This window comes from Triturus cristatus, chromosome 4_2 (assembly GCF_964204655.1).
Source record: "Triturus cristatus chromosome 4_2, aTriCri1.1, whole genome shotgun sequence".
Classification (NCBI taxonomy): Eukaryota; Metazoa; Chordata; class Amphibia; order Caudata; family Salamandridae; genus Triturus; species Triturus cristatus.
The window spans coordinates 126,542,189-126,554,230 of record NC_140586.1 but is presented as its reverse complement, the minus strand read 5'-3'; the positions used below and the strand labels follow the sequence as shown (position 1 = coordinate 126,554,230).

General features: G+C 42.9%; 1 protein-coding gene across 5 annotated transcripts in view; it reads right to left on the bottom strand.

Moving 5' to 3' along the window:
* The window catches only part of LOC146833145 (ohanin-like), a 189,197-nt gene that overhangs the window by 128,891 nt on the left and 48,264 nt on the right, over positions 1–12,042 (bottom strand). For 3 of the 5 annotated variants that reach the window (XM_085600774.1, XM_085600777.1, XM_085600775.1), the window contains exon 4: positions 10,812–10,832. The exons of the other annotated variants lie outside the window; for them this stretch is intronic. In XM_085600774.1, coding sequence (XP_085456900.1) covers positions 10,812–10,832 — 21 coding nt within the window. The remainder of the gene's footprint in view (positions 1–10,811; positions 10,833–12,042) is intronic. 5 annotated transcript variants of the gene reach the window in all.

Below are 12,042 nucleotides of genomic sequence, written 5' to 3'. Positions count from 1 at the left end.
GATCTCAGCATGTCTTATGGACAGTCATCACTGGATGATACTTTATTCACTTATGTCAAATTCATCCAAAATGGAAATAATCAGTATTGCCAAATTGTCACCTGCCTCCCTTTCCTCAACTATCCAACGCCCTCCCTCACCCAATCACAGGCAACATGAATGCAGCATTGTCAGACAGAAACCTACCAAACACTTCAATGAATTTGGATACGTTTATTTCCAACAGGTATTAGTAGTGAATATATATAGAATATGCTCAAATATTTCATTATCCACATCCAAGACAATGCTCTCCTGAGCAAACTCAACAAAGGTAACCATTTACTTGTCTAGCTTACCATATATTCTTTAACATCACTGGATAAAATACTATATTTTGCTACAAGAACTTGTCACAAGAACTCCTTAGACACACCCACCTTACAGAACCCCCACCATACGATCTGGTTAGAGGCAAAAAAACAAGATCTATATCAGCTACTGATCATAAATTGCTCAACTCAAACAACTCTCCGTAATCTGGAGCCGCTTCATGGTCTCACACAACATTTGCCCAGCCAACAAAAGCTGCTTCGCCATAACCAGATCTCAATGCAGTATCTAGGTCATGTTCCAAGTCTGTACTGTCTTGTTATTGCTTGTCATCCATCATATCTCACCTCAATCTAGTTGAATACATCCACAATTACTAAAATGCCTTTCATACTAGATTATCTTTCTAGCACAACATTTCTTGTCCAAATAAAGAAATTGATCTGCCATAGGCAATCAGGCTTGCCTACTGAATCTCCAGTTATTTTTGGGTGCAAAGCTATGCAAAAACATCTATTTGTTTTAGGCTGAGGACTGCCAGCTTTTATAGACAGTACAATTATTCAAATGTAATTCCCTGTACCACCATAATGAATAAAGATGTACTGGCATGAAGTCAACCCATATTTTTAGGTTGAGGCAGAGACAAGGAGAATGGTTTTGAACTCTCTGTAGCTTCAGGATCTTTCTTAGAAGCTCCCACGCAAACAATGCTACGATGTTTGAATTTCGACAAGACCATCCCCGACAGGTTGATTTGTTGGTGTAGCTGGAGCAGGAAGAGGTGGTTTCATAGAAACATTCAGCATTTTGTGTTTTCATATTTCAAGAGCAAAAGATCAATCCGGACACCAAGATTCTTTACTGTCTGCTCAGACATTGTACACTATCCTACTACTGTTAGCCACATTGATGTAAGACTATTATCCAAAAGAGATCTGGACTGATGACCTCCACTCTCAGTGCCATTCAAAAAGTTGCAGTTCTCCTTCATCCAGATATGCACATGTTTCAGACAAGAAGTGATGCTTTTATTATAGTTCTCGTGGCTCTCAATAAGGCTGGAAAAAGCAGTTGCAACTTACAAAATTCCTCAATACATAAAATTGGTCTATGCTACTGTATTACAACTAATTAACATAGGTATGTGCTAAGATATCCAATGGTGAATAATCTGTTAAGAAAGCAGGGTCAGAGCTTAAAGAGGTCCAGAACCAAACATTGCTAAATAATTGGCCTGTCAAGTCAGCATCGAGTCTTGGTGCAATAGGTTTAGAATGTGACCCACATACACCCTAGAAAGGTGATAAAAAATCACCGTTAGCCAAAACTAAGAATTAACCCAGCACCCAAGCAAATATTTCCTATTTATATAACTGTCATAATGCAACTTGTTCTGGTGAATGCACACGATATATAAACAAATAAGTGGCTATCCCGAGCAAAGAGTCATACAATCTTGATTGTAGTTGTAGAAAATCTTTTATTGCAAAGCTCATATTTCGTTATTTGTTAAAAACACCACACAATTGCTTTGCCTTGCCAACGCGTTTCATCCCTCATGGGACTTCTTCAGGGCTTGGTAGAATTGTTGTTACTTTTGTTAAAGGTAAATGTGGCTCCAAGTCAGCCTTCACAGCAGTGTTGAACAAATCGTATATTAGTGAGATTCTCCCCAGAAGAACCACAGTAGGTCCGTGCAGCTAGTAACTTGTGTTCTCTTTAATTATCTGACCAAAGATATATCGTCCAGTCACAAGATATCGATATAGCAAATGTCGTTTCCTCTATCAGCACAGGGTCCAGGGTTGTCTCCAGAGTGTAGGGAGACAACCCTATCGTGTGCATTCACCAGAACAAGTTGCATTATGACAGTTATATAAATAGTAAATATTTGCTTGGGTGCTAGGTTAATTCTTAATTGTGAATAATCTGTTGTCAACAGAAGCTTTGTCATTTCACACAGATTTTTGGGTAACAGGTTTTGTCTTTCAGCCTCAACCTACTTTCCAACATAAATCCGCAACCCACATCAGGTGAACTCAACCTTAACCTTGTTTAACTTGGAGCAATATTTCCACCCCAAACTTTGTTAATTTTGAATTGGTGCACCAATTTAATTTAAATATGCACAATCCTACTTTGCTCCCAGGCATACACTGTTTTCATGCTATGCAACCACACATGTACACCCAGTACATTCCCTAACCACATACCACTTATGACTACGATGTTATCAGTAATATCAGCATGTCCTCAATGATGTCATTTGAGATGTCATCAATGATGTCATTGAATATGTTACTGAGCGATGTAACATGTGAGGTCATAAGCAGAACATGGCAAGGACAGATGTTGTAGTTAGCACAGTAAACTAACTGGGAAATGTCTGTGTTTTTTGAGGGGGATTTTAAAACATTAGTTTCATCTTATTCCTACACCTATCTAGAGTGCATTGATGATAACTCGAGTGCTCATGCAAATGATTGTACTATGATAGTACACATTTTATAACTGCTTAATAAAGCTTGTTTACAAACAAATCTTATTCCTACACCTAATTAATGTCACTTTAACCTTTGTTTTTTTTTCCACTGATTATTTTTTTTTTAAAGTAAGGAAAGTTCTTATTACTATATGGAACTATAACGTACCTTTGGTTTTGTCTGCAAATTTCTCCCCTGCTGAGCCCAGCCTAAATGTGTTACCCCTTCAAGCCCAACCTGAGCACCTCTTTAAACTCAAATTTCCTAAAAACCGCAAAATGGATTAAAAAAAAAACACAAAAAGTACACTTTGAGTAAAGTTCCAGCCTTATGCCAAATTTGGTGCAATTCCGTTTAGCTCTTTATTTGGTATTGTAAAGCAAATTTTCCTATGGGAATTAACAGGTGAAATCAATGTATTTGGAGCCTCTCCCCTTTTTCTCAATCCATGGTTGATGGATAGAGTGCCTGCAATATGCGGCTTATATTGTTCTCCTCAGTCAAATGCCAATAGGCTTGCAACGCAGCATAAATGCCGTACAAAACTACATGGACGAGCAAGGGCTAGAGCTAAACTTAAATAAAACTAAAGTGATTCGGCTGGTTGACACCAAATTAAAAGTCATTCAACTGGTTTTTAAAATTAAAAAAGGTCAAGGTTGTTACCACATATAAATATCTAAGCATCAAATTGGAGCCTCAAATGACCTATAAACATCATTTAGCCACGATGAAGGTTAAAGCAGTGTCGTTAATTTTTGGGTTCATACTACTGAAAAAGAAACCGAGTTGTCCGTCATCTATCTACTTACCGTAATGTCTGCATAGCTAATGCTAGCGGTGGTCTACGACACAGAAATCATGCATGGATGTGAAATAGTTACACTCAACAAGTTCCAAACTAAAGTATACAAAACTGTGTTTTCCATTCCGAAAACAGCTTCACCAGCCTAGGTACGTCTATAGTTCGGCTTTAGAGAAAAAAAAAATCACTTCAAACCAAGAGTGCTTTTGTCAAACTGTGCGCTTTCAAGAGGGGCTCCATCAACAATCTTTGTAGGCTTGAAATCAAGGAACAGCACAGAAATCAAAAAGGATCATGGGGAGAATATTTACGCAAGGCCATTGAAGAACTAGGCTTGCAAGATGCTTGGGCCTCCAGTATAGGAAAATCCACCTTTAACTGAGTACCAATGCCTCAACACCATTCCTGTCCCATGTAACAGACACAAATTCCTTTCCAAGAAGAAGACATGCTTGGACAGTGATCAACTCCTACAAAAAGTTTAGACCCCAGGAGTATCTTTCAGTGCATTTTTCCCAGCCCTCAAACCAGCAGTTTATGTTACATTGATTCAAGATCATAGACACTAAAGATTTCATTCCATCTTGGAAAAACCATTTACAAAACCAAAATGGTTGGCTTTGCAAATATAAGCAAGAGACGCTAGTACATATTTTCTGTCATGCCCGGTGCCAGTGGTACAAAGGAAACAAGCATTTGCAGTACAATAGGTCTCACATTTACGCGAATTCGAGCTATTGGCATTGTAAATGGCAATGCCTTTTATTTATGTTTTGGTTTTTAGAACATAAATAAAAGGCATTGTCATTTACAATGCCAACATCTTAAACTTGTGTAAATGCGAGACCTATTGCATTGCAAATGCTTGTTTCTTTTCTGGTTCATTCCTTCTCTGACTGATTCCCGTGACAGGTCACTCCTGATGTGCCTAATGCCCGCTGTGGCTGACTGCTGCTGCTCATTCCTGCTGTGGCTGACTCCTGCCATGGCTGATTCCATTTCCTCTGCAGCAGACTAACTAGAGTTCATTCCTGCCTTGGCTGAGCCCTGCTGAGTCTGTCAGCTCCAACAGCAGAGGCAGTGGGGTGCTAGAGGGGGGCAATGGAAAGCACAGAAGAAAAGGGACCAGTGAGATGCTCAAACTATTGCAAATGGGAGAGCATTGTAATGGTGGCTGCGACCCTTTAAGACGCTGCTTGCATATTCAGGTTACAGTGAGCAGCGTCTAAACAAAGGGGTCCGGCAACATTAAAGTGACAGCGCCTATGGGGCTTTCATCGAAAGTGAAAAAAATGATTATTTTCAAAAGCTTCTGTAGCGGCCGCCACAGCGAAAGTGGCTTATGCTGATAATTACATATTTAAACAAGCGCGGCAGCTAAAGTGAAAGCGGAGCGCTCGTGTATTAAATATTTAAATAAGCGCGGCCGTTATAGTTAAAGTGGACCGCGCTGTAATTTGAATAAATAAATTATTTCAAAATAAAAGCGGGCAGGTGCTGCAAAGTTGTGGGTGGAAAGGGGTAGAGCGTAGCATAGTGTGAGAGGTGTTGAGTGCATTGTGATGGAGTGGCATAGAGAGTCGTGGAGTGGTGTAGCATAGAGTAAGTGGTGTACAGTGGAGTGGCACAGAGAGTTGTGGAGTAGCGTAGAGTGATGTAGCATAGAGTGAGTGGTTTGGAGTGAAGTGAAGTGGAGTGGAGTGTCATGGAGTGGCATAGAGAGTCATGGAGTGAAGTAGAGCGATGTAGCATAAAGTGAGTGGTGTGAAGTGAAGTGCAGTGTCATGGAATGGCATGGAGAGTCGTAGAGTGGCATTGAGTGGTGTAGTATAGAGTGAGTGTTGAGAAGTGGATTGTCATGGAGTGGCATAGAGTCGTGGAGTGGCATTGAGTGGTGTAGTATGGAGTGAGTGGTGTGAAGTGAAGTAGAGTGGCATGGAGTGGCGTGGAGTGGTGTAGAGTGGTGTAGCACAGAGTGAGTGGTGTGGAGTGAAGTGAAGTGAGGAGTGTCATGGAGTTACATTGAGAGTCGTGGATGAACTGCAGGTTTCCTTGTTCAGGAAAAATGTAAACCCTCACGATTCAGACATAGAGCAATTTCGGTACAGATGCCTGTACCATCCTGCACCAAGGGCACTGCTGAAATCACCTGGTCTCAGGCAGTTCAGGAAATCCCTTAAAACCTTTTTGTTTACTGGATAGGGCCCAGGCTGCCAAAGCCTCCCTGCTGATGGGGGGGGGGGGAGGGGGGCGTGCAGCCAGTAAGGGTCACAGGGTCATGCTGAGCACAGACATGAAGGGATCATAGCATCAGAGCTGGGCACACAAATAGCACCAGGTCAGCTGCGAGACCTGTCTGCTGATGCTGTCTTGGGGGGGGTGGCTGGGTCAGGAGTGTTGTAGCATCTCTGCTGATGCTCTTTGAAGGGGTGTGGGGGGTGCATGAGACATATGGGCTGTCAAGGCCTCTCTGCTGATGCGGTCCAAAGGCGGCATGGGAGGGGCAGGGTGAAGGAGAGGGTTGGGCTGTTGAGGCCTCTCTGCTGATGCTCTCTGAAGTCAGGGTGGGAGGGCAGAAGAGGGCTGGTCTGCTGAGGCCTCTCTGCTGATGCTGTCTGAAGGCAGGGGGCTGAAGGCCGGGCTACCGAGGCCTCTCTGCTGATGCTTTCTGTGGAGAGGCAGGATGGACCAGGCTACTAAGGCCTCTCGGCTGATGCCATCTGGGAGGGGGAGGCTGGCTCTGGACTGTTGTAGCCTTTCTGCTCATGGTGTTCAAGGGGAGGTTGGGGAAACAACAGCGTGCAACAAGGTATCATTTCAGAGCTGACATCTATGTCAGATTTGTTTATTATCGCCTCACATATCATGGAGTGTCGGAAACAGATCACAGTGTATCCTGACTGTGTCTTTACCTTGTGTCACAACAGCGCCTCATTGGAACAAGAGCGTCTCGGTGCACACTGATGCTTGTCACATGTGGCCCCAGAGAAGAACTCTACATTCAATCCAGCACAGAGCGCCCCACTCATGGGCATTGACGGACTTTGGTACTTTGCACCTCATTTGCTGCCTCTTTCCCCGATACACTTGTTTTTGTCTCCACATTAATATATTCCTCGTAAACACAAGCTGATAAGTGACAGTTCCTTGGAGCCCTGCTGCTCCCACATATCTATGTCTCTTGATCCACAGGGGGTTTATGGGTCTGCTCTGGTGACAGGTCACTATGGGAGGGGAGGGGTGAGCAGGGAGGGGGGAGCTGCTGACTGGGGAACGAAGGTCTGGCCTGGCTGGATTGATGAGGTCTCTCAACTAGAACGGTCTGAAGTTGGAGGGGGCGAGAGGACCTGGACTGCTAGTCCCCTCCATGGTTATGCTCTCTCGTGGTGGAGGGGTGGATCATGAGAGTGGAGACTGCAGAGGCCTCTCTGCTGATGACCGAACGCAGACCCATGCAGCAATTAGAGCTCTCTAGCACCTCTGCATAATGGAAAGGAGATGACCAGAGGCATGGGCAGGGTTGGGGAGGGCCAAGGTAGGCACAGCAAAGAGGAAGAGAAAAAAAAGAATCAAACCAAGGGCAACAAATAAAGGAGACTGCATGGAAGAACAGAGAACAGCAAGTAAGATATAACAATAAAAATATGCACTTGAATAAAAGCAAGAAACGCGAGGGAGATGATAGAATATATGGTTTATGACAAGGGAAGGAAGAGCATGGAGAAATAAAATAAAGAAATGGTGTAAAGGAAACAACTGAAACCATGGCATGGGTGAGAAGAAACAAAGTGGCACGGAGGAAAGAATTGAACGAAAGTCATGGGAAAAGGTTGGTACTACATGTCAGAAAAGAAAGGACAGAGGAAAATAAAAAGGAAGGCGGGCATGAGAGAAAATGAAATAAATCAAGACATGGGGAAAGGTTGAAATGCAAGGCAAAAAAAGATGGAAGACAGGACAGGAAAGAAAAGGAGCACACACAGCAGCCTTGGCTCTACCCCGCCCCCTACTCCAATGAGCAGCCACATCAGAGCTGCCAACTGTGGACCTCAGAATCAGCGTTCAAGCCATAGCGTCACTCAATCTCTTGGGAATCTGGGCATATCACTTAAACACCCCTGTGTCCACGCTTTATAATTGTACAAAGTTACATTAAAAAGGAGCAGCATGTAGAGAGAACAGCTGTCAGCGGAAAGCATGCTGCTGCTCGCTCCCGCGGCAATACTCCATGGGCGTTGAACAAGTGAAAAAAGCGAGACATGCACCCACCATTACCCATTTGTAAAACCATGATTTTAAAAAGACACGCACAAAAGCGAATCCAAAAGCGTGGAAGGAGTCAGACTTCACAAAGTAACTACAACAGATCGCCTGACAGCGCAAGCGCTGTAGGCTCGACCTAAAAACCGTTGAAACCAATATTTATAAATCTGCAAATTCAGTCCTGGAGGCAAGTGGTAATCACTTGACTAAGTGGTTCCTCACTACCCCTAGCCTACAAGGGTCTAAAATTCCTAAAACTGCTTCTAAAAGAACTGAACCTGTGAACGAGCAAGGTCAGGCTACTCTCAGGAGCATTCAACAGCACAAGTCACCTGCACTTTATATACCACTTCAAGAGAACAACAGTTCAAAATGCCTAAACAAGCTTTTTCAAAAGACAGGCTACTCTTAAGAACGTTGGTTTGCACAAATCACTTGCACTTTACAACCCGATTCAGGGGGTCCATATGTGCACTAATTAATTGTACTCTACAACATGCAAGAAGAGGTTCTTTCAAAGAATAAAATTGGCCTCTGTAATCCACATGGAAGGTACCAAACACAAAATCAGGTCCTAAGGGCATTTATATTTCTACACACAATAAACTTAAATCCTTGAGATTAGGAAAAGGTTTTCATGCTTTTCCTTCACAACCATAAATCAGTGTATTAGAAATAGATCGTTCCAGCTGTTCAAATGGCAGATAATTTTAGTTGATCGCTACCTTGTCAAGGAAAAGCTTTTTAGGTTTTTCTCTTTTGTACTTTAAATGAATGCATCAGAATTTGTGTATGCAGTGGTTTTTTATTAAATATGCAAATAAACCTGACAAATAAAGAAAACTTTCCAGAAAGAAGAGGAAGTGGATGTATATATTTTTTTATAGTTGCAGGCAGACTGGCCAAAAAATGCAAAATGTATTATCAAAAAAAAAAACAGTCTTCCTTTGGAAACTTTGACCCAACAACAACTACACAGTTGTGACCGTCCCAGTTGTATAGATGGCCTCTTATGTGCCACCCCTAAAAAAAGAGATGCCACTGATCATCTTAGCGCATTTTTTCAATCTCTCCATTTGGGTTTGCGATCCACTGTATTATGAGATAAAAGTAAATCAAGTTGAATAAGATTTTAGTGAGCCTGTTACAAAGCTCCCTCCCCCCCACTGAGAGAGACAAGCAGACCTTCTCTAATGATCGCAGGTGGTCTTATACCCACACAAACACAAGGTATGCCCAGACGTGGGTCCCATGCTCACTTTGCCACTGGATTCAAGCTAGCCTGGCTGATGAAGGGTGTCACCCAGAAACCGGTCCCAAGATGCTTGTTTCCGTTTCAGAGAAGACCTGGCTTGGCAGTTCGGGCTAGACTGTTCCCATGAGGCACATGGTCAAGACTGATTTGCATTTAGCTAGGTCTGAACTGAGGTGGCGAAGTGAGCTAAAGAAAGATGATGGATTCAAGCCCGATCTGTGACTGGGGGTGAGTGTCTGAAAAGTTTCAGCACTTCGTCCATCATCTCCTTGTGTTTCCTTTGGTCTTATACCCACCCCTTGGTCTGAATCCTGACTGACTGCCATGTTGTAGAATTTGGTGAATTCCTATAGTGGGTGTGGTGCTACCCCTTCATATTTTAGATAGTATTGAACAGGTGTGTAATGGGCCTGTACTTGGCTTCATCCAGTTGCCTGACTGTGGGTTTCTTTAAAAGAGGTGTGATTATTGCATTTGGAGAGGTGTGGCTCACTGGTTAGAGGCGGCAGATCCGCAAGCAGAGAATCGGCCAGGGACCAGGGTTCAATTCCCTACGCGGCAGGGTCGTGGACCAGGGTCAAAACGGACTCGATAATTCTCGCCTCGGTACCTACTCTAACCAGGAACACACTCGGCAACTCTGGGCATTAGCTTGCCTCATCTCCACAACGGCCCCCCACATTCGCCGGGATGCCTGGTTTCACCTTGGAGATACCCAGGAGGGACCATCTCACAGGGATAGCCAGGACGGGTTCCCCAGCGGTCTACAGCGCCACGACGCCTCAGGGCAGCAGTGCACTTTACAAGACACATACATTTACATACATTTACAAGTCACTAAGTACTGGGGCGTTAATTCCTTTCAAACCAGCATAAGAATGCAGTCTTGAATTGCGGTAGATGGGCAGAATGCAACATTAATACTTGTTGCATTCAGCATTGCCTACTTGATCATGGATATATGATCAAGAAGAAGCAAAGAAATATACCAATAGAAGGTGCGACGGGTGATCTAGGCAATTCAGATACTTAAAAAATGTTGAAGAGTTCTCTGGTTTGGTTCGTTGCTGGAATGATTCAGGTGGCAATGTGGCTTTCTTCGCTTTCTGGATGCTTTATGATGTGCTCTTACGGGCTTTGCAAACCTTCGTCATCTGCATCCACCACCTATGTCCAATTTCTGGCCTAGTGATTCCATATTGTCAGTCTCAGAGTTACACCACTGATTGATTTAAAAATATATTTTTTTAATTCCAACCTAATTAAATAAATTACATATTTTATTATACATTAATAAGTATAAAAAATGCCCATAACCCCTCGTAAAACATGTCGATAGCATTTGTGGAGCTGCATGACAAAATTAGAAAAATAAAAAATAAAAACAGGCGATGTAGAAGGTTTTCACAACAAATGTCATAGTGTCTCTTAACACTCTATAAAAAAAGTCCACGTTTAGATGCAGTCACAGAGCGTGGTACCCACTGGGCGGTCGCAACGACAGCCGTGTTGATGTTCAGTGTATTCAGTATTTATTCAAACGTCACAACCACAGGATCGCAGCAACACTGATGTTTTACAAAAGGTGCAGCCCTTTTTTATTCTCACAACACAGGTTGCTATTAATAGTGCAATGAAGAAATCAAACCAGAAAAAAAGGCGCCCGAGTCAGTGGTCTCTGCAGTCTTACCTTTTTTAGTGGCGTAGTTACCTGTGAAAGATAAAAAATGGGTCAGGATCCATTCACATTAGTTAGCGGATGCTTGTGTGTTATAAAATCCAAGACTTTCCAGAGCCTTTCCCCAAATGATATTCCTTTCTTCAATGGATGGACCGGATAGTGACAAAACAATGGCATTTGATAGTGTACCAGCAACCAATAAAATAAAAACTTCAAAAGACAGTTATACAAAATATACCAGCCTAGTGAAATTAAGAGCAAGTATCTATGCAGTTCCTTGGCTTGTCCATGTATGGAGGTTGTGAGCACAGTGTTCACCGCTCCTTGTTTCCACTGTGTGATAAAAGTAGGTCTCAACAGAAGAGGGAGGGTTGAAACACCCGCTTCAATAAACCTACAGCCAACTGTAGAACTGGCATATACAGTGAAGTCACCATGTGTACGGAAACACAGTGGGAACAAGACACTACTCATACTATCCCGTCCGAAGCTCTGCTCATGCAGCAATGTGTGCACAGACTTTCGGGATACTCTGAACATCAAAGTGTTGAGAGATGAAATACTTTCACTCAGTAAGTGGAAGAAAAACCCAACTACACAGCATGGCAAGGCCTAAAACATATTCCGACTAAGACTGAGAATTTCACATAAAATGCTTTTGCTTAATTACATTTTTGGAAAATTATATAAAATTAGGCATAATTACAAGAAATGCAAATCTGTTCATTAGCTTCATATCGTATAGCAAAATGTGTCCACTCAATATTTGAAAGGAAGGTTTTCGTGCATATAAAAAAAAAGCTAATAAAACAGTGTTTCTAACTACTGCTCATGCTCTAGTTAGGTCTGTTCCTGGTCTATAATTTTGCTGCACACACCCAGAGGCGTTGCCCCACTGCTTTTAGGCAATGAGAAACATAAAATAACAATAACTTAGAGTTATTGTAATTTTATGTTTCGTGTCCTGCTGCTTTGCGGTGGGCAGGTGGGCGGGGCTGCTCTGCTTTCCGAGCAGGGCAGGAGAGGAGTGATTTGTCCACTCCTAAAGTGTTCAGTCACTGTTTGATCAGCCCTCTCAGGCTGCCCAAACCAGTCATGCACACTTTCCTGTTCTCCATGCAGGCTGCATTACAGCCTGCATAGAGAACATGCCCACCCCTCCAGCCCCTGGTTGAGCGCCGTGTCACGGTGCTCAGACCAATCACATACCCTGCATTGCAGTATTGTGATTGGCTATAGG